The 23,296-nt window shown below is 40.0% G+C and overlaps 1 protein-coding gene across 3 annotated transcripts in view; it reads left to right on the forward strand.

Moving 5' to 3' along the window:
* The window catches only part of iqgap2 (IQ motif containing GTPase activating protein 2), a 328,015-nt gene that overhangs the window by 255,700 nt on the left and 49,019 nt on the right, over positions 1–23,296 (forward strand). For all 3 annotated transcript variants that reach the window (XM_048527158.2, XM_048527159.2, XM_059644808.1), the window contains 3 exons: positions 3,162–3,246; positions 5,966–6,198; positions 18,767–18,899. In XM_048527158.2, coding sequence (XP_048383115.1) covers positions 3,162–3,246; positions 5,966–6,198; positions 18,767–18,899 — 451 coding nt within the window. The remainder of the gene's footprint in view (positions 1–3,161; positions 3,247–5,965; positions 6,199–18,766; positions 18,900–23,296) is intronic.

A 23,296-nucleotide genomic window follows, 5' to 3' on the forward strand; every position in this document is an offset into this window, starting at 1 on the left:
TTGAAGTTATTTTCATCAGTATTTACACTTTCATGATCTAAGTTACTTTTTTGAATGGTTTACACTGACACTTTCTTGATTCCTATAGTGGGATTAGCATTTCTTTACAAACTGAATCAGCTGCAGCAAACATTTCCAAGATGATCAAAATAAAAAAAAATCTGTTTGAAGATATTGAAGTAGTAATTATGGTTCACTCATTTCTTGGTCCTTAAACAAGGATAGAACATAGAACAATACAGCGCAGAACAGGCCCTTCAGCCCTCGATGTTGCGCCGACCTGTGAACTAATCTAAGCCCCACCCCCTACACTATCCCATCATTATCCATATGCTTATCCAAGGACTGTTTAATTGCCCCTAATGTGGCTGAGTTAACTACATTGGCAGGCAGGGCATTCCACGCCCTTACCACTCTCTGAGTAAAGAACCTGCCTCTGACATCTGTCTTAAATCTATCTCCCCTCACTTTGTAGCTATACCCCTTGTACAAGCTGAAGTCATCATCCTCAGATCTCATACTTTCAATGTGTTATACCACTGGATATGCAGCTGACAACATCTTATGCTTTTTGCGAGCTTGCCCTGAAAGTCACCTTAAATAAATGTCAGCCTTATTGAAATAAGCCTTTGTGACATGAATTAGGACGAGGTACTCTTGCAATATTTCCTCTACGCACCATTATCAATGGATATTCATGTTTAACTTTTAGCAGCAGAAATGTACCTCCCTTTAAGTGGTACCTATAAGTAATGTCGGTAATGCACAGTGTTGATAACTTCTCATTAGGCACGTTGCCAGTGAATGACACATGCCTACTTTATTTAAATTAGTCACAAAATGGCCTATTTGTTCACATGTTTAGGCATGTACTCCAAACATGGCAGTAATTCTGCACCCAAAGTTGGACTTGAACCAATTTCTTCGTTCTGTATATAAAGTTGTGATTTGAGTTAATAGCTGCTTGCCTGACTCTCTAACTTGTTGATTCTGAATTCAGTGATTACTTATAAAGTCCTTGCTCCTAATCACTTGATATCAGTCAGAAAGTAAATTTGTTAACATTATATTAAACTATTGATCCTGATTTCTGAATTAAAATGAAATTCTGGAGAGCGCTATTTCGTTTTCTGCTGAATTTTGTTTGTGTTAGACAGCTATGTGCAAGTTAGTTGAATGTACTTTGTACAGATGTTTTCCCCTACTCCACAAAACAATCAACTGACTTGGCCTTAGCAGCAACAGCAACAAGTGTTAAAGAGCAATTTGAGTTATGTGCTAGTCCTGTGGCTCTGCTGGTATTGTCTCCTTTCTTCCTCATTCTCACTCAAATTTACAATTAACCATAGAAAAATAAATTATCAAAATTAATTACTGAAATATTGTGATTATGAATAAATGCAGACTTAAATTTAAACTAAGATTCCAACATGAGATTCTGGTTTATGTTTCCATCATTTTCTATTAATATCAATTGGAATGGATGGTTCGGTATGCTGTGATATTTTTATAACAATCTCACAGCCGTAATGATAAATGTACATTGATAAAGTCAGCATTCCGAGGCTATCAACAAATATTTATGCAAGTATTTAGAAGTGCACAATCTGTTCAATGAGAAATCAGGATTAATTTGAGGCTGGTCATTTTTAGCCAAGCTAACAATTTGAAGTGACCAACTGCAAAAGTAACTGTACAAGACCTACAGAATTTTCAGATTAGATTTGATAGGCATTTTAATTGATAGGCAATTAAGAAAAGTTTGGCAATTTTGAACGACAGAGATATGGATTAAAAAATTAAAACTGAAAGTACTGCAGAAGCTGTAAATCAGGAACAAAAACAGAAGTTGCTGGAAAAGCTCAGCAGGTCTAGCAGCATCTGTGAAGAAAAATCAGAGTTAACATTTCAAGTCTAGTGTCCTGGTTCTGAGGAAGGGTCACCAGGCCCAAAAATTTAATTCTGACTTTTTGTCACAGATGCTGCCACACCTGCTGAGCTTTTCCAGAAACTTCTGTTTTTGTGCTTGGATAAAAAATTGACTGAGCAAAAATACCCACTGTGTTAGAGTAAATAGATGTTGCTCAGATTAGAGAAGGGTTGAAAGCAGTATGCAGTACAAGGTCAGTTCTGGATTATTTTATCCATTGTATACAAAGAGGTTATGTACTTCTGTAGAGGGTATGCAATGTCCAAATTTTCTGCTTCTGTGAAAGTAAATGACTTGGTCAACAGCAAAGAGAATTTAAGTCTGTCAGGATGATATGTTTGAGCAGAATTTAATTTGGATTTGAGGACCAGTGCGTTATAGATGAAAGAAAATAGGGATAGCAAATAAAGAATAAAACATGGAAAGACACTGAAGATGTGAACTTAAAACAAACTTAACCCTTTATGAAATTATGAATACAACCAGATTGTTCCATTCAGGACTCTGGAATTGAATTTTAGAACAGAAAGCAGAGTGAACAGTGCAGTGAGGAGAGAGCTGGACAATGGTATTACGTTAGCAGAGATGCACAGAACAATTTTCTCTTTTTAAATGATGGGCTGTATCTTGGAGCCCTCTTTCAATAAAATTTGATTATCCTTATTTACAAAACTTGGATTCCAGTCCTGTACTGGCTGTAAAGGTTCCATCTTCTCTACCTCACACCCTCACCTGAGTCATAGTGATCCTGAAGTTAAACTATCCACCGGTCATCTCCCTCTCTGAGGGAGCAGGGCTGTGGGCATCTGGGACGATGGCAACTTTATCTTTTTTCTCGTAGTAGCTGAATGTTAAAATTAAATTTGGTTTTAAATAAGATGTATTTTCCCAATTGGACAATCTACATGTGATCAAAGCATATTGCATCATGCTGAATCACATAGGAAAGTGTCTAGTCATTGATTTTTTTTCTTGTGTTAGTCATGTTTTATTAAATTTTAATGCATGATAATTCATTTGCTTGTGAGTCTAACCTTTGTTGAGCAAAAGTAATTTACTTTCCTGTAGAGGGCAGGAGAGGTTTTTTTAAAATAGCCAGTAGAGTGGCTCATAAATAGCACGTCAAGATCGCTTTTTTAAAAAAAATTTAATCGTAACACTTTTTTATTTGAAAATCTGTTATGCTAGTGTTAATATTTCACATTTTTAAAATTTATTTGTCTGTCTGTAGTTATGGAATGAGGTATATAGCCAAAGTTCTGAAGAATTCGTTGCATGAAAAGTTTCCTGATTCCACTGAAGATGAACTGCTAAAGGTAACTCAATAACACTCTATATGTTGATTTTTACTTCAGCTGGCTCTGTCAAAAGTACCATGTTTTTTAAAAAAAAAATTGTGTTCCAATCGTGTTTTGTTTTTGTGAAAACTGTCATTTTGACATTCTTTAAACAAATGTTTTGAACATTCTAATGTAGTTGAGTACAAATAATAGTTGTCTAGGAAAGAGGTAAGTTACTGAGCAGTTGTGGATTAATGACAGTATGAATCCTATTGAAAATGGAAATTTAGGATATTTTACTGAGTAAAATTTCTTAAAATTAAATATTTCCCGATTAAAACATGTTAAAATTCCTTTCAGTTGTGTTTGTTACATCTAATTTCTTTGTTGTGAATTCTTAGCATCTGTCTTTCCTACATTTATAGCCATTAGATTAATATTCTCGCTCATGTTGACAAGATAGTTCCTATTCTGTCAAATCTTTTCATAATTTTAATGAGCTCAGTAGTTGGAGAATGACCTATTAGCGAGGAAAAGGAAAGTCCCAACTTGTGTAGTCTTTCCCAATGGCTCTAACCCCCATAGGTCTGGTGTTACTTCTGTAAATTGTTTGTTTGCAATTCTGTATAAGAACAGGATATAGAGTTCTGGACTACTGTGCGACATATTTAATTCTTTACTGTCATAACAAAAAGCACAGTGCAACACAACTTTAGATGCTTGTACATTTGAAAATCATTTTATTTGTTAACACTCCAAGTTTGATATGTTCTCATATATTTGTGTTCTCTGTGCTGCTTTCTTCACTATTTTAACTGGTGCACTGTGGGATTTAATGGTTTACTGTCCTGATGATTGCTTTTGTATTCATTTTGTTGAATAAACAACATAGTTTAGTTCATCTCAAGGAGTGTCTATACTGTCTGTGCAGTCAGTGCTGAATGACAGTCAGCACGTCAAACCCATCCTTCCTGTTTCCTAACTTGTTTAGGTTTCTTCCAACTTGATTAGTTCTTAAATTCTAAGATAATTGAACTAAAATCTTTGTCACTACTGATATGACCTTTTGGAAAATTAGTCACCTAAAGTCATTTTAGCCATAAATATAAGCTTGCCTGTTACACGAATGAGTAAAAACTCATCTCTGACACTATCCGTGGATTTAATCCTTCTCGTGAGAATTTCTGTGAAAGTCCTAATATCTGCTGCAATCACACACAAGGACCAGAAACTTAATTACACCAGCAACCACACCAACAGCCATAAACAGAGCTGCACCAGGACATTATTCAAATGGGCTGCAATGCACTGCAGAAACCCAGAATTGCACAAAGCACAACAGGAATACTGAAACAGAGTTTTTAGAAGCACAATCTGCAATTACCTCCACGACAGACCACAATAAGAAGACACAACATGGCTAGATACATTAGTCACCCTACCATACATCAGAGGCATATCAGATGACTACAAGACTACACAGACCCCTAGCTATCAGGGTAGACTGCAAAACAACACCCATCCCACAACAGCTACTGACTATCTTAAAGGATCCCATATCCACAACCAAAAAACCAAGATAATATATGAAATACCATGCAAGGACAGTGAGAAACATTACATAGGCCAAACTGGAAGAAAACTGACAATAAGGATACACAAACACCAACAAGCTACCAAGAGACATGACCAATTCTCACTGGTCTCACTACACACGGACAAAGAAAGACACAAATTCGAGTGGGACAACACATCCATAATAGCACAAGCCAAACAGAGACACACCAGGGAATTCCTGGAGGCCTGGCATTCCAACCGGAACTCCATCAACAAACACGTTGACCTGGACCTGATATACAAACCACTGAAAAACAGAACTGGAAGTGTTGCCAACCACCCCAGCAAACTGGGGCATATACATAACAAGTGGGACAGAACACCAATGCCTCACCAGAGGCGCACTGACAATGCTACCTAGCAGGGTGATGAAATGTCTGCACCCAAACGTACTGGCTCAGCGAGCATGTCTACACATCATCCACAACATGAGTTACAAATCTTCTCAAAACCTTTAAACTGATTTCTTGCACAGCACCCTGAGAGAACTGCTTTGACAATGGAAATTACAAATCCAGTCTTGAAAGTTTAACACTTCAGTTTCCTAGCGTTTACCCAAAAATTTGGAGAGGGAATGTTCTAAATTGCCCAAGAACATTCAAGAAATGAGTTCAAAACCCATATTTATAGTTTAAAATGCTGCAGTTTTTTTAAATGTATATTTGCAAGGGTAGTATCTGAACAGTAATGTCCCTGAAATACTTCTATGTAACTAATCCTTGCTGTTTAAGAAACCATTGTAGCTTTGGTTCTCTAATCAATGAAGGTGTTTCAATTGTGTTAATGTTGTGGAATAATGTTCAAACCAGGTATCTGTTCTGGCCTACTCACATGACTGACCTTAAGTGCAGAAGTGCTGCAAAGCCATACCTCTCGTGGTGAAATGGGATTCTGAAAGTGAATTAGTATATTTGAGAGTTACAAAGTTGGATGCATAGCTAGGAATTTCCAGTCTGGTGTGGAACACCTTGAGTTATAATGATTGCAATTCTTGTATGGGACATTAGCAAGGCAGGTAGAGGGATGGAAGATGGGTGACGTTAGATCGAGATAAGTCTCTATCTCTTTCTTGCTTATTTTGTAGTTATCTTGAAAGCTTTGTCCCAGTGATTTTAATATTACCAATTCATGTTTGCAGATTGTAGGCAACCTTCTTTACTATCGCTACATGAACCCGGCCATCGTTGCTCCTGATGGCTTTGATATCATTGATATGACAGCTGGGGGTCAGCTCCATCCTGATCAACGGCGGAACTTGGGCTCGGTGGCAAAAGTGCTGCAGCACGCGGCTTCAAATAAGCTATTCGAAGGAGAAAATGCACAGTTATCATCGATGAATGCCTACTTATCACAGACTTACCAGAAATTCAGGTAAGCTGCAATATATGGAATAAGAGGTGAAAATCTTGACACTTCAAGTTATCTGCTTTTACAAAATAGGGAAGAATGGTTTTAAAAATTTGTTTTTTGTTTATAAAATATATTTCATGGTTGTTTCAAAACCATTACCAGTTTCAGATGAATTGACTATATTCAGCAGCGCTGGTGTGAAATGGGTGTGACTTGTAATTCTGGCACAATTGAATTAATGAGACTGGGTTTCTGTGTTTTGCTGATAAGCATGTATGTTCAGAAAAGTTCGAAAATGAACAGAAAAATGCAGTATTTACTTATTGGAAGCATGCTCTTGTCACCTTGCTTTCACTGCTGATGTGCAGGTATACGTTATTGCTACAACAAAAAAACAGCAAAGATGGAGTAGCACTGTAGAAGAAAGATTGGCCAGGATTCTAAGACAAGAATCTAAAGTTTTGAATAAGTTAATTTCAAGGCTGTTCAAATTAAGTCTTCTGCCTCTGTTACATTGGCAATTCAAAACTCAAACTCCAGTTTTCCACCGTTTTCTTAGATTTAAATGTGACTTCAGCATCACTGTTCATGTAAAATCAACCGCACTCAAGTTGGAATTAGAGGTATCAACAGTTTTTCTTATTCAAATTCTCCAGTGTCTCCTCACCTTTAATTTTATCTCGGGTGCCGCTCAGATTACTTAGGTGAAGGACGGGGACAGAGGATATGACGTGGAGTTGATCCCATCCCTGCATTCACTTTGGAGCAGAGAGTTGTTGAACAGCAGCTGCATCAGGATTCATGGCTGTGTTTTGCAAACCCCAACCTGATTCAAGTACTGAAGTTATTTGTAAATGACTTCCCTACTGCTGGTTCTCTAAACACCAGGAGTTGTCCAAACTATGTGGTGCAGAATGACTCATCGCCTTTTCCTTTGAAATCATTAAGGGAACTCAGGCAAAGAAATCCTGCTGGGCTGCTGTGTTAAAAGTCATGTTCACATTACGATCATGTTGACTCTTCAGTCATTAGAAAATTTGCAATTGAGTGGATGCTGGAGACAGATTTGTGCACAACACACCAAAAGCATGTACCTGGAGTTCTGTCTTTTCCAATTTCGCAGTAACATAAAGCACCAAAAGTGCAACTCCCTGCTGTAATGTCTGTGGAAAAAAAATCAAAATATGTTAGTAACAAACTGCTTCTGCCTGCTATACCGGAGTATAAAAGGGGATCAGTTAGCTTGCAGAATGATGCCAGCAGCATGGAATCGGTTCCAGTATTGTGAGATTACCATGCTGGGTGCCACCTTCTTAACTTCTCCTGGGTCATGGTAACCCTCCAGTTAAACTCACCCCCAGTCACCTATCTTTCTAATGAGACAGCAGCCCAATGGTTCTCTGGGACTTATGGTGACTATCAGTATTAAAGATGTAATAATACAGCACTTGGAAAACAGTGATAGGATCAGACAGTCAGCATGGATTTACAAAATGAAAATCATACTTGACAAATCTACTGGAATTGTTTGAGGATGCAACCAGTCCAGTTGGTAAGGAGGAGCAAATGGATGTAAAACAGAAAGAGAAATTGCAATTCATTCTGAAAAAGGGCTATTGGACTCAAAATGTTAACTCTGCATTCTGTATACACATGTTGCCAGCCCTGATGAGTTTATCCACCAATTTCTGTTCCAGTTTTTCAGCATCCCAATTTCTTTGTGTTCTAAGCAAGCGGTATACTTGGTCCTTCAATAAAGCGCCATATAAAGAGATCGCCACATAAAACTGAAATGTATGCGATTAGGGACAGATGTGGATAGAGAACTGGCTGGCAGGCAGGGTGCTAGGAATAGGAGTAAATGGGTCTTTTTCAGAGTGGCAGGCAGCGACTAATAGGGTATCACAGAGACCAGTGCTAGCATCCTAATTATGCAAAAAGTATATTAATAATTTGGATGAGGAATTAAGTGTAATATCTTCACACTGGCAGACCATGCAAAGCTGGCTGGGAGGCTAAACTGTGAGGAGAATGCAGGGTAACCTTCAGTGAGATTTTGAACGTATTGAGTGGGTGGGCAAATGCCTGCCAGATGTAATTTGATATAGATAAGTATGAGGCCATCTATTTTAGTAGCAAAAACAGGAAGACACATTAAGTAAGTGGAAATCGATTGGGAAAGGGAGAGATGAAGTGAGACTGAGGTGCCCTTGTGAACGAAGCACAGCAAGCAGTGAAGAAGGCAAATAGTATGTTGGCATTCGTAGTGAGTGGATTCGAGGACAGGAGCAGGATGCCTTGCAGCAATTATACAGGCCACTCTAACCCGAAGTTCCTCGAGCTGCAAACTCTTGTTACTGATGTGTTCACTCTGGATCGCATTGATTTGCAGCAACAACTCATCATCCGTCCTCTCATCGCTGTTATCTTTGATTTAACTTATAAATTAATGGCTTGAGATTCCCTGCTTTTTACACTTGATTGTACAGACTTATTGTTTTTAGAAACTAACAAGAAGTCACCTGTATCAATCTCATACTAAAGGAGCCATTTTTAGGAAAACAGGAAAGAAAATCTCCACAGACTGAAACACAACCTGAAAATCTTGCTTTTCCTCGCAAGACTAGAAATGTTGACCAGTCTACATCTTTCCTCACACTCATGTGAGCCTCTGGTTTTGTGACATCTCCCTGTTATTGGTCTGACTTCAGTTCGCCCTTTCAAATCACACTTTTTCCCTCTTGCACTGGAGAGTTTACTTCTTGCAGTAAATCCTGGTTAAAACACCTGTGTCCTCCTTTGCACTGAATTTCCACTTTGACAACTATTGGAAATGATCATTTTGTCAGCAACTCACATGAGCTGCATCTCACTGCTGCCATTCCACTCACTGCCTGCAATCCCAGATTGGTAATTAACTTAATTTGAGTTGCCAGAAGCTTTGATAAGTAAACGTGTTCAGTGAAAGAAAGAAGGGACGTAAAGCCTGTGTTTAGGAAAAGAATCCAAGTATAGGGCCACACTGCTGAACATTAATCCTTCAGACATCAAAACTTCCAGAAGCTGTTGCTATCATTTGTGATAAAACATAGTTCATTTTGTCCGTGTTGATAAATAGCTGACAGAACTGAAGTGCAAATTGGCATTGATACCTGTCAAATAAGGAAAGTAGAGAAAATGAGCATGAACTAAGGCATTCAGTCTACTTTCTCACAGAATAGAATATTTAACGTGGAAGTGGACATGTGTTCTGACAAACTCAACACATGCAGCAATTTCTGAACACTTATTAATATCTGCATGTATTTTTGGGGAGATCTTGGTTTTTAGTTATACTTTATGTCCACAGTAATTCACGTCAACTGTTTGCTTTTCACAGATGTCATCTTGAGTTCCAGCAGCAAAGAACCATTACTGCAATGGACAGCTTTGGGCATAACTTAGTTTTCTATTTGGCTGTTAGGAACCTTCTGCGCAGTTGTTTGACTTTGTTTTGTAATTTGATTAACTGGATGAGTTTGCTTGTTTTTGCTCAAGCCCTCTTTATTTGGGCAAACTCTAACAAAGCTAGTGTAAAAATCTAGGCAAAGAAGCATTTTCCTTTTGGAATTTTATAATTTTAGGATACTCCAAATTTTTTGAACCAGAAATATTGTTATTTCAGAATTTGCCAATTTAACCTTGTATAAGAGTACTAACATTTCCTGTTAGTTCCTCAAAGCCTTGACTAATTAAAATGTTGCCTGTATTTAAATTTGATAAGCTAGAAAGGATCTAGGCCTGAAACGTTAGCCTTCCTGCTCCTCTGCTGCTTGGTCTGCTGTGTTCATCCAGCTGTACACCTTGTATATCACAAATGTCCAAGTGATGTGTTGACGGTTGGGATTTTGATTTGCAACAAACTAGTAATAAATAAAAGTGACCAAAGTTCCACAGATGATGTCCTCTCTAGTAGATGTAGTCGTTTAATTCTGAGCAAGTGGTCACTTTCACTGCTCCATCATCCAATTTTTACTCCACCTAGTTTAAATTAACAGCAAATTTGAAAATATTCCAATTGATCCCATCACCCAGAAATTCCCTAACCAGCCTGTTCAGTGATATTGTTACACACCTGGAGCATGTGAGACTTAATTCCAGGCCTCCTGGCTCAGAGGTAAAGAAATTACCAGAAGAAGCTTTCCCATATGCATATTATTATATACCAAACCAAACCCCCTCAAAAACATACTAAGAATCATAGCATTGTGGAATCTTTGCAGCATGGAAGTAGGCCATTTGGCCATTCGAGTCCATACCATCCTTCCAAAGAGCATTCTACCCAGATCCGCCCATCTACCATATTCTTGTAACCCTGCATTTCCCGTGGCTAATCCACCTAGCCTGCACATCCCTGGACACGGAGCAATTTAGTATGGCTAATCCTCCTAACCTGCACATCTTTGGAAGAAGATAACTTAAGACTCAAAATTTTTCCTACTTTTAAAAGTAAGTGTAAGGTGTTGCATTCCAGATGCAATTCACTTGGTCAGCTTACCTGACTTTCAGTAAAAGACCCTTTATTTTTAGACTACAGTTAAAAATACCGACAAAATAAAAATAAATGAATTTGCCTAATTGTAACTATTGAAGTGCTTAATAAAGTAATAAGTAATTAACAGTTCAATATTGTAATATCCCATAAACAACCCCTTGTCAATGGCAAAGTTAACAATGTAGATTGTCTTACATGCAATTCTAGCAGCGGGAAGGGAACTCCAGCTTTTAGTTGTAACTGAGAGGGGAATAAGAATTTCCACATCCAGCTTTGAGACCCGAACAGCTGCAAAAAACTAAAACTAAAAATCCTGCTTCTATGGAAGCTTGACTCAACCCATTCGGGCTGCTTCTACTGTTCCAACTTGTTTTTAAAGACCCTAAGGGTTCACAAACTGTTTACTTTATTGGCTTTGAGAAAACCACTCAATAACTCTGGCACAACCATTCTTCATTAAAACACCTAGGACAAAGTACACCTCTTAAAGCCATAATATTGTCGAACCTCCCCTCATTTTAGAAAGAAGAGCCATCAATATACAAAAACAGCTTCAATTTTTTTAAAAGCCTTTATTCTTACACTATTAGTACACTACAATACATATGCATTACATTGACTATAGGTATGCAAACATTCACTACTAGTCTATTTTAGACCAACTTTTTTTTCTGCCACTGAATGCCTCCATCTTTGTTCATCCACTACCTCCTTTCATCCTGTCTCTTGTATAATTTTCCAATTGAATGCCTGCAATAATAAGCTCCATCTGAACAGTCTGGTATTTTTATCCTTAAATTTTCACAAAAACCTTAAGGCAATAATTGTCTTGGACACATTATTGATGATATAAAGGATGAAATGTGGCAAAGCCAATACACAACTCAAGGTTGCCTCCACAATTGTGGAATATTCCCATTGGTGACTGTTCAACTTTATGGAAAGATACCCAATAGGTCTTTCTATCGTCAGGTCTTCTTGCAAGAATGCAGCACCGATACCCAAATCACATGCATTGATAGCCACATTTAAGGGTTTTGTGTAATTGTTTGTGGCTAACACTGGGGCAGTGGTTAATACAGCTTTCAGGCTGTCAAATACCTTCTGACGTTCCTCCATCCACTGAAATTTTCTACACATTGAAAAAGTCAGGCAATAGAATAATCACTGCTAAAATTAGGTACCAGGAATCTTCAATACTCCTCTGAGTTACATATCTCCGAATCTTTCACCGACCCATCCCCCATAACACACACACACACACACACACACACACACACACACACACACACACACACACACACACACACACACACACACACACACACACCCCTGAACACTATGGACAATGTAGCATGGCCAATCCACCTAGCATGTACATCTTTGGACTGTCGGGGGGAAACTGGAGCACCCGGAGGAAACCCACGCAGACGCAGGGTGAATGTGCAAACTCCACACAGACAGTCACCCGAGGGCAGAAACAAATCTAGGCCCCTGGCGCTGTGAGACAGCAGTGCTAACCACTGAGCCACCGTGCTGCCCTAAGTCTCATATCTCACATGTAAACCTTCCTTACACAAGTAAAGAGATCCAGCACTTTTTCTCAACCAACCCCAGACCAGAGATGCCGCTGGGCCTGCTGTGTTCATCCAGCCTCACATTTTATTATCGTACACTCTGGTGCAGCTTTTTAGCTTCCACTGTGCTTTCCTTTAGCTATTCAACAAGACTCGAAGGCCTATTCTGTTTTCCCATAGCTGTCTTCCCAGTGTTTTTTTTTGTAAACCACCAACACTGTGATGTCACGTGACCAACTTTATTGCTGTAAAAACGTCTAAGCATTTTTTTATTTTTCTTCCTGCAACCCCCCCTTGGTATTTCTATTTACCCTGTAGTAAACCATCTTTGCTATCTTCAAAGAGATCTCTTTTTACCTTAACAGAAACCATAAGAACTGTGGATGCTATAAATTAGAAACAAAACAGAAATTGCTGGAAAAGCTCATAGGTCTGGTAGCATCTGTGAGAGAAATCAGAGTTAACATTTTGGTACAGGTGACTCTTACCCAGAATTTCTGAGGAAGGGACACTCGACCTGAAACGTTACCTCTGATTTCTCTTCACAGATGCTACCAGACCTGCTGGGCTTTTCCTGCAATTTGTTTGTTTTTCCATTTCCCTTACCACCTGAGGATTTTTCTTTTTTCCCCAACTTCTATCTCTCACAGATTGAAATTGATGTCGGAAGCCAAGCTTTGATTTATGAACCAACTCCTCCTCATCTGCCATTTCAGCTGCTAATCTTGCAGTCTTAACTCTCTTTGCTCTTCCATACGAGTTCTCACTCCTTCAGCAAATGAATTTTTGAACAACTCCAGGCGCGGCACGGTGGCTCTCAGTGGTTAGCACCGCAGCCTCACAGCGCCAGCGACTCTGGTTCAATTCCAGCCTTGAGTAACTGTCTGTGTGGAGTTTGCACATTCTCCCCATGTCTGCGTGGGTTTCCTCCAGGTGCTCCGGTTTCCTCCCACAGTCCGAAGATGTGCATGCTAGGTGGATTGGCCATGCTAAATTGCCCATAGTGTTCAGGGGTGAGTGGGTTATAGGGGGATGGGTCTGGGTGGGATTCTTCAAGGGGCAGCGCGGACTTGTTGGGCCGAAGGGCCTGTTTTCACCCTGTAAGGAATCTAATCTAATCTGATCTAATTGTCACTCTAAGAGCATCAGATGTTAGATCTATGTTCAATGCCCTTTATCCACCTTAGCAAAATTACTTTGATCCTTTCAAAGTGAATGTCTGTTTGACCAAATTCCCTACCTGGATTGCTAAAACATTGTCTGTAGGCTTCTGGTACTAGCTCCTTAAGATGGCTTTATTTTCACCTCCACATACTCTCCAGACACCTGTTCTGATAGTTCTGCAAATACTTCACTCACTGTACCTTTTCAACTTTGTTTGTATCAACAATACCCACATAGTTACTGGCCATTTCATTTACTTGGGCGTTTTCTCAAATGAAATGAAAGAGGCTTCTACATCTTTTTCATTGAACTTTTGCAATGCTTGGATATATTTAAACAGATCACTGCCAGACCTTTGGCTACAATAGGATTGCTCTCCATCACTGACTTCATCACTACTTCTGTCTTTCACCTCCTAACAACGCAATCTTAAGGTCAACTTTGCATTTTCAGTTCCAACCTCTGAATTTCAAAAACTCTTCTTTCTCGCTTTCTTTTGCAAGGGCCTTCCTTTCCTTATCTTTTTGTTCTGCCAGGGCTGTACTTGCCTGTCCTTCTCTGCTAGAGCTATCCTCCCTTTATGCTTTTCTTCTGCTTTCGATCGTAATTCATTTGGTTTCATTTCCTTTTTCGTGTTCAAGTTGCTTCATTCGCAATTGAATTTTAGCCATTCCAGTGGCATTTCTGGTATTTGTAAATGTTGAGCTAGTGCTACAATTATCTGATGGACAAAGGAAACCCCAACTCCCAGCTTGGTTGACAGTTCCAAAAGCTTTGCCTTGCTCACTTTCTGTAAAACTGCCAAAGTGGCTTTTTCAACCCCCGGGGAACTCTTAGTGTCTGAAGGTTCATTTTCTGATGTGGAGGTTGTAGTACAGTCACAATACACTAGTGTTAAAAACGAGTCATGGAAAAAGAAGCTGCTTTTTATGTTTCATTTTCTGACTCACTGAGTTATTTAAAAAAGTCTTTTTGGATATTGGATAAAGGACATCTGTGAAAATTATTAGACAGGATGTCAGAAAAGGCACCCGTGTGAACGCCAGATGTGGTAATGTATAGACATTGTACTTCCCCTATGGGTAATTGTTCTCAACCCACACCCCGCCCAGTTACAGGATAAAGTGTTTATTTAGTCCGATCCAATCCGAAAACTTGCTCATTTATTTTCATGTCACCTTCCCTACCTATATGCTTAGCCTGAACAAGGCTGTGTGAAAGCTTGGGCTTCTGTTCAATTCCGAGAAGGATTTCAGTCCTCATGTTCTATCTATTCCAAGACTTCTGACTTCCGCATCTGTGACCTAGTGCACCTCCATTCCTCCTTTTTTTCCTGCTGCTGCAGGATCACATCTGGACTCTATTTCATCAACATCTTCTCGAGCAGCCTTCCATTCTTTAACTCTCAATGTCCTAAACTCTGCTTGCCAATCATCTGTCTAAACACATTCATTGACCCTGGTTGCCACTGTCCTCTTCTTCAAATTACTCACTCGATTCCACCCCAAAAATCACCTCCATCCTCTTTCCCGTTCATGCAATACTCGGGCGTTCATTCCACTTCACTGCTCCCCTGCACCATCGTTAATGGTGGAGCTAACAACTCCCTTGGAATTCATTCCCTAAACCCCTCTGTTTCCCACTTGACATTATTTAAAGTTACATTAAAATTCATCCTTTTGTAACTACTTTCAACCATCCTTCTTCTTAATTTTGTACTGAGCTTAATCCATTCACAGAACATAGACATTTGTAGCCTATTCCTAATTGCTCTGAAGAAGATGTTGCTGAACTGCCTTCTTGAATTGCTGCTGTTGGACAAGGAGTTCTGGCTCTCTGACCCGGCAACTGTGAACAATGGTCATAGAGCAGTATGGCACAGTGCAGGCCCTTCAGCCCACGATGTTGTGCCGACCGATTATCCTACTATGATCAAACTACCCTGCATACTCTACATTTTACTATCCTCCATGTGCCTATCTAAGAGTTGCTTAAAAGGCTCTAAATTATCTGACTCCACTACCACTGCCAGCAGCACATTCCACACGCCCACCACTCTCTGTGTAAAGAACCTGCCTCTGATATATCCCCTTTACCTTCCTCCAATAACCTTAAAATTATGCCCCATCGTTATAGTCATTTCCACCCTGGGAAAAAGTTTCTGACTATCCGCTCTATCTATGCCTGTCATCATCTCTCTACCTCTATCAAGTCACCTCTCATCCGTCTTCGCTCCAATGAAAAAATCCCTAGCTCCCTCAACCATTCCTCATAGGACCTGCCCTCCAGTCCAGGCAGCATCCTGGTAAATCTCCTCTGCACCCTCTCTAAAGCTTCCATATCCTTCCTATAATGAGGTGACCAGAACTGAACACAATATGCCAAGTGTGGTCTAACCAGAGTTTTATAGAGCTGCAGCATAACCTCTCAGCTCTTAAACTCAGTCCCTCTGCCAATGAAAGCCAACACACCATACGCCTACTTTACAACCCTAGCAATGAGTGGCAATTTTGTGGAATCGATGGACGTGGATCCCGAGATCCCTCTGTTCCTCCACACTGCCAAGAATCCTGATGTTAACCCCGTATTCTGCATTCAATTTGACCTTCCGAAATAGATTACTTCCCACTTTTCCGGGTTGAATTCCATCTGCCACTTTTGTCCAGCTCTACATCCTGTCAATGTGCCATTGTAACCTACAACAGCTCTCCACACTATCCACAGCTCCACCAACCGTCGTGTCATCGGCAAACTTACTAACCCACCCTTTCACTTCCTCATCCAAGTCATTTATAAATATTACAAAGAGCAGAAGTTCCAGAACAGATCCCTGCGGAATACCACTGGTCACCAAGCTCCAAGCTGAATACTTTCCATCTACTACCACCCTCTGTCATCTATTGGACAGCCAGTCTTGTATCCAGACAGCCAAATTTCCCTGAATCCCATGCCTCCTTACTTTCTGAATGAGCCTGCCATGTGGAACCTTATCAAACACCTTGCTAAAATCTACATACACCACATCCACTGCTCTACCTTCATCAATGTGTTTTGTCACATCCTCAAAGAATTTGGTAAAGCTTGTGAGGCATGACCTGCCCCACTCACAGCCGTGCTGACTATTTCTAATCAAACTGTGTTTTTCCAAACAATCATAAATACGATCTCTCTGAATCCTCTCCAGTAGTTTGCCCACCACAGAAGTAAAACTGTCCAGTCTGTAATTCCCAGGACTATCCCTATTCCCTTTCTTGAACAAGGGAATGACATTTGCCACCCTCCAATCATCTGGTACTACTCCAGTGGACAGTGAGGATGCAAAGATCATTGCCAAAGGGGCAGCAATCCCTTCCCTTGCTTCCCGTAGCAACCTTGGGTATATCCCATCTGGCCCAGGGGATTTGCCTATCCTCATGTTTTTCAAAATTTCTAGCACATCCTCCTTCCTAACATCAACCTGTTCAAGCATATCAGCCAGTTTCATGCTGTCTTCATGAACGTCAAGGTCCCTCTCACTGGTGAATGCTGAAGCAAAGTATTCATTAAGGACCTCCTCTGACTCTGCACAAGTTCCCTCCACTATCCCTGATTGGCCCCACCCTCATTCTGGCCATCCTGTTGTTCTTTGCATAGGTATGGTACACCTTGGGGTTTTCCTTGATCCTACCGGCCAAGATTTTCTCATCCCCACTTCTAGCTCTCCTAAATCCATTCTTCAGTTCCTTCCTGCCTACCTTAGTAGACCGATAGAGCCCTGTCCGATCCTTGCTTCCCCACCCTTAAGTAAGCTTCCTTCTTCCTCTTGACTATATGTTCCATTTGTCTGAGGTTGGAAGCACTGAATCAAGGTGGTTCCTGGTTCCCTAAAGTTAATCTGGGAAGGAGTGCCCTAGATTTTGTTCTTGTACTGTTCTCGCAAAGTGAGGTTTTATTGGAATCAGGCCATAGTCCCTGTTCAAAGCCTCTCTAACAAATCAGTCAAACTGAAAATGCAAAGCACCCCATTGTGATGCTTAAAATGGTGAAATCAGCCATGCAGCACTATTGTAGTAATGGTAGCCATCAAGCTTATACCAGCAGACAGTGAAATAGTAAGTAATGATTTTTATGTTAAACACTGTAATGAGACTTTTTTTTTGCATTGTTAGCTTCCAGGCATTTCAGATGTTTTTGTATCTGTTCTTGACATTTCCAATGAGTTTCTGCACAGTTTATAAATGTTCATGTCTATGTTTAGCAGTCCAAATGGCACTTTACATCTCCAAAAGGGCGCTCGACTCCTGTTAGGGTGTCACGGGAACACATCCAGTGCCGTATCTCCTGGAGACTATCTCTCCCCTCCAAAGCACGTAGCAAAATTTAGACCTGCTATTTTATATTTGAAATCACAAGCTTTCCTAATTCATCTGATGAAGAAACGGTGCTCCAAAAGCTTGTGATTTCAAATCAACCTGTTGGACTATAACCTGGTATCGTGTGATGTCTGATTTTTGTCCACCTCAGTCCAACACTGGCATCGGCACATCGTTTTTGTTTGACAGCTATCTCTATGAACTGCAGGCATGCATTTTGGAACTTAGCCCCAATCTACTTTCCACTACTTACAACTCCCACCCTTGCAAAGGTAGTGCTGCCTGTTCAGGACAGGACTAGACATCAGCCTCTTCCTGTCTTCTCAACAACAGGGAAGCGCTATGCCATTGGAAAATTTCAGACCAAAATACTTTTAACCAGTCACTAAAATATCTTTAAATTGTGAAACATTTGTGGTTGCTTCTAGCGACCTGATAATGAGCTGCATGTACAATTGCAGTTTTTTTTTGTAGTATTACAGACTATGTCAGAACTTGACACTGCACTACAGAAGGTTTCTATCATCTTTAGAGGATTTAAGGAAATGCCTCTGTTAAGTAACTGTTGGATAAGCTACATTTGGGAGCCACGATACAAGTTCTGAAATACAGCTGTGGTGAACAGAAATAAATGGGGGGGGGGGGGGAAGAAAGAAACAAAGAGCTGCAAATGCTGGTAAACAGAAACAAAATTAGAAATTGCTGGAGAAATTCAGCACATCTGGCAGCATCTGTGGAGAGAAAGCAGTTAACATTTCTGGCCCGGTGACCCTTCTTCAGAACGATACCAGGAAGTGCTACTTGACCTGCTGCAATAAATGGGGATCCTATCATTACTGTTGGATTTTATAGTTTTTCAAAGATTTTGATCTGCAGGCAATAGTTCATTCCAAACTAGAACATTGTGTAATGATTGAATCCTCTGGCTCCTTACCAATTGCTTTCTTTTCTATGCCTTGCAGGAATTTTTTCCAATTAGCCTGTGATGTACCAGAACCAGAAGAAAAATTCAATGTTGATGAATACTCTGACATGGTAACACTAAGCAAACCGGTTATTTACATCTCCATTGAAGAAATTATAAATACTCACTCGGTATGTGTCAGTGCTTAGTATTGAAAAAGTTACTCAAAAGGGGATACTTGTTTTTCTTTAATAGAGCCGTCGTGGGTATGATATTAATAAGAGCAAACAGCAATTTCTAGTTATATGGTGCAAATTTTTAACAAAGGATACTTTGCAAAGGCTTAATCAATCTAAAATGGACACTGAACAGAAGAGAGCTAAGAGGAGGTGGAAAAAGAATTGGTCAGAACGTGTGTTAAGGGACTTGGAGAAGCTTTAGGTAGGGTAGCTGGCCTAGGTGGTTTAAGGCAAGATTTCACATTATACTGTGGATGGATGCAAGTCCTCGGGTTTCTTGAGTTTCAAAGTAAATTATCATTGGCCAACTCAAGGAAGACTCTCAAATAAAAGGCGCTCAAAGGAAGCATTTCAAAGACTCCGTGAAAGCTTCTGTCAAGAAATGCAACCCGGGTGTCAATGCATGGGAGATCCTCATTCAGAAGAAACTGACTTGGAGGAAGTTTCTGTATGAAGGGGAACAATTCTTTGAGGACACCCTTTGGGAGGAGGAAGTACGAACAAGGAGCCAGAGAAAGGAATGCCAACAATCTCAAGGCCGTGAACCAATTCCTTCACCTGGACAGACCTAAGTGGTCAGAGATGAGGCTTTAAGATTAAGCTTATTAGCCACACAGAAGGGCCCCCAGAATCCATGACCAGTGGCATGGAATTTCCTATGTTAGTGAGTAATTACCTTTGACAGCGGTGACAGATTGATATAATAAAGATCAGGGAGCAGAGATGGGGAGATTTTGTTGTGCTGTCACATTACACAAAAATATAGTTTGAAAGGTTTTTGAAATCATTGCTGATCAAGATGGAATTTGCTCCAAATAATATTTTGCTGTCTATCTACTACCTGAACTAAGTTTGGATGACCGAGCATTTAAAGGGGAAATTAAATTGATGATGGTGAGGTTGGGGTAAACCAGGAGGCTTTGAGACTTTATAATGTGGGATGGCAGGCTGGAATGAGAGTTTCGGCAGACAATGGGCTGAGATATAATCAAGATGCAGCTGATGCTATAAAAGTGGAAGTACATATTCTTCATGCTAAAGAATGTACTGGGTCTGAAGCTTTGTTGTAATAAGAAATATATTTAATTCAATGTTTTGGTGGTCTTTCATGCCATTTTACTAGCTTCAGTTAAATGATCTGCAGCCAAAATAAGTTTGCCATAACTTGTGGTGTTTTTACTATTTAAGTGCTTTTCTTCTCATTGCTGTAAAGAAGTGATAATACATTGGGCATATGTTTGTTCACTGTAAGCAATGCCATCTACTTGTGATCTGCAAGTATCCACTGAAGGATTCTGTTCTTTAAGGCACCAGGGTGATTACTGCACTGAAAGCTTAAGCTCTACCTGTGCAAATATCTGTACTGCGCCACAGTAGAAAGGGAACATTAACAGTGGCGTTGAATCACTGTCCTTTTGTTTGGAGTGACACTGAGAGTTCAAATTTGCAGGTACTGCATCAGCAACGTAGTTCTGGATAGATTGGACCAAGGATACCCATGGCTGTTGTGGCACAGTGGCAGTGCTCTCTATCTGTGAACCAAAAGGCTGGGTTAAAGTCCCACTTGCTCCAGAGGTGTGTCACTTCAGGTTGATTTAAAACTGTCTACCCATAGTAAAAGCATTGCAGAAACAGGTTTGCAAGTCATCTGTGTTAACAAAATCCAGTAGCTAGATGCTACCAGCTTGCTTTAGGAATAAATATAACAGTGGTGCTTGTTAAAACTGGGGAATATGTTGTTCAAAGTCCCTTGTTAAAAGTGTGGGAGATTCTTTTAAGGTGTTTATGGCTTTTTAATAAGCTAAGATTATGTTGCCTAGATACTTTGCTCATTTTATCTTAATGTTATCTCAAATTATCTCAAACTGGTATTGTTTAGAACTAGTTTGGTTTGACTAAATTAAACCTGCCAGCTCTGAGTCATCCAGTTTAATTGAAGTCTAACTGAACATGCTTTTAAATAATTCTAGTTTTTCAGCATTGTTGGTGAAACTTTAACTACACTTGGCTTCTCCTGTACTTTGTCTGATTTCATCTGCCCTCTGTTAATTCCAATTCATTCAAAGCTTCACAGACTGTAACATGTCCCAAATTGAACGTATTTACCCACTGGCTTCAAGGTTGTTGGCCTATGTCGACTTCCTTATCCTAGTTGAATTTTATATTAATTGGAGTCTCCATGTTTCTCCATTACTTTGTAGTACCTTCTATCTGGAACTGCTAGCTCACCACTCCCATTCATGTCTTCTGACTCTAGTCCTTTGCCTATTCCTTTCCTTGTCTTCTCCAATCCAAAACATCATTGGTTCCCTTCAGCACCTTCATCTCCATACTTTGGAATTCTTTTCCCAAACCCCCCATCACCTTTTCTCCCTCAACATTTAAAAGGCTTCTTAAAGTATTTGCCTTTGACCAAGTTTTGAGATTGAAAAACATCAACACTCACTGCTTTCTCATGATGCTAAGTTCTACTTGAATGCATTTTTCCTTTGTGGCTTATCCTTTTTTTTGCTGAATCAACAATATATTTTGCCTTGTGCATCACTTCCATCTCCTGTCGGAGACTAAGCGTTTTTAATAAACCCCTGTTTTCCTGAGCTTGCATTAGTTCAGTTCTCTTAAGTCTTGTGCTGATGTGAATATGTGCAATAATTAGAACGCGGTATTTTATCACTCAGTATCTGATGGACTGCTGTGTACTCATTGTACATCCATAATGTACTGAAGCTTCTGTGTATTTAGTATATATAACTTGCCCAAAAGACCAGAGCAAAGACCTTTATATATAGAGGACTGGAGTACAAGAACACAGAAATTGCGCTGCAGCTATACAAAATTCCTGGTTAGACCCCATTTGGAGCATTGAGAGCAGATCTGGGTAGCACACCTGAGGAAGCATATATCCGTCTTGGAGGGAGTACAACATACATTTACATGAGGATTAAGTTATGAGGAGGTATTATGCAAATTAGGTCTGTTTTCTCTAGAATTTAGAAGCTTAACGGAACTAGGGGGCATAGTCTAAATATTAGGCACAGACCATTCTGGAGGAATGTTAGGAAGCCATTCTATGCATTAAGGTTGGTAAAGAGGAACTCTCTCCCATAAATGGAAGCCAATGCTAGATCAACTGTTAATTTTAAAACTGAGATAAATACACTTATGTTAAGCAAAGATGCTTGCATGTATCTGAAGGGCAGGTACATTGAGTTAGGCCACAGATTTGTCATGATTCATTTGAATGGTGAAACAAGCTTGAGGGGCTGAATGGCCTCCTGATCCTATGTTCCAATGTTTACACAATTGCCACTTGATCTCCCCAGCTTGCATCGTTGCAGAATTTGCTCCTTCCTCTATGTAGTTGTGTCTCTGTTCCATACCAAGAATTGTTCAACTCCCTATTGTATCAACTCAATCTCCACAATTTATTCATCGTTAAGCGTTGATCAGCACTAAATATTGACCTTGCTAATCTGTTTATAGTCTTTCAGCTTTAGTTGTTGGTTTCTGCAGTTGAGATGTTATGGACCTCTTTAATGTTAACATTGATCTTTCTCTGCACCTTCTCAGCAGCTGTGACATTGCACCCTGCGCTCTGTTCTGTTACCCTGATACACTTGGATAGTGCGACCTGCCTGTAAAGCACGTAAAACAACACTTTTCACTGTACCTTGGTGCATGCGACAGTACTAAGTCAAATTAAAGTGGATTGTGGAATGTTACCATTTAAAATTCATCCATTGAAATATGATTGGATCTTTTTGCCCCCCAATTAACTTCCTCCTGTTTATAACTACCTGATAGCTGTCCATCTGATAACTGTGCAGTCTTTAACATCAGAGAAGTGAGCCCTGCTTGCAAATAACTTCTCATGACATCAGTGACGGCAGTACCCTGTACCCACTTATTTTGGATGACTAATTGGATTGTGTCCTGTCTTTCTGTTCCATGCCTAGAAAAGGAAAGATTGGGCCCTGTCACAATAGTAGAGAAAGCCTAGAAGTTAGTAGCTCCAAGCCTTGACACAACATTATTATTTAAAAACAATTACATCATGGTGGCACAGTGGTTAGCACTGCTGCCTTATAGCACGGGGGCCAGGGTACAATTCTAGCCTCGGGAAATGGTATGAGTGTGTGAAGTTTGCTTGTTGTCCTTGTGTTTGCGTGGGATTCCAAAAGAATCTTCTGGCTTCCTCCAAAGATGTGCAGGCTAGGTGGATTTGCCGTGGTAAATTACCCCATAGTGTCCAGAACAATGCAGGATGGGTGGATGAACAGTGGTAAATTCAGGGTTACGGGGCTGTTGAGTCTCAGGGGGTTGCTGTTTGGAGGGTTGGTGCAGACTCA

Source organism: Stegostoma tigrinum, chromosome 3, assembly GCF_030684315.1.
Source record: "Stegostoma tigrinum isolate sSteTig4 chromosome 3, sSteTig4.hap1, whole genome shotgun sequence".
NCBI lineage: Eukaryota > Metazoa > Chordata > Chondrichthyes > Orectolobiformes > Stegostomatidae > Stegostoma > Stegostoma tigrinum.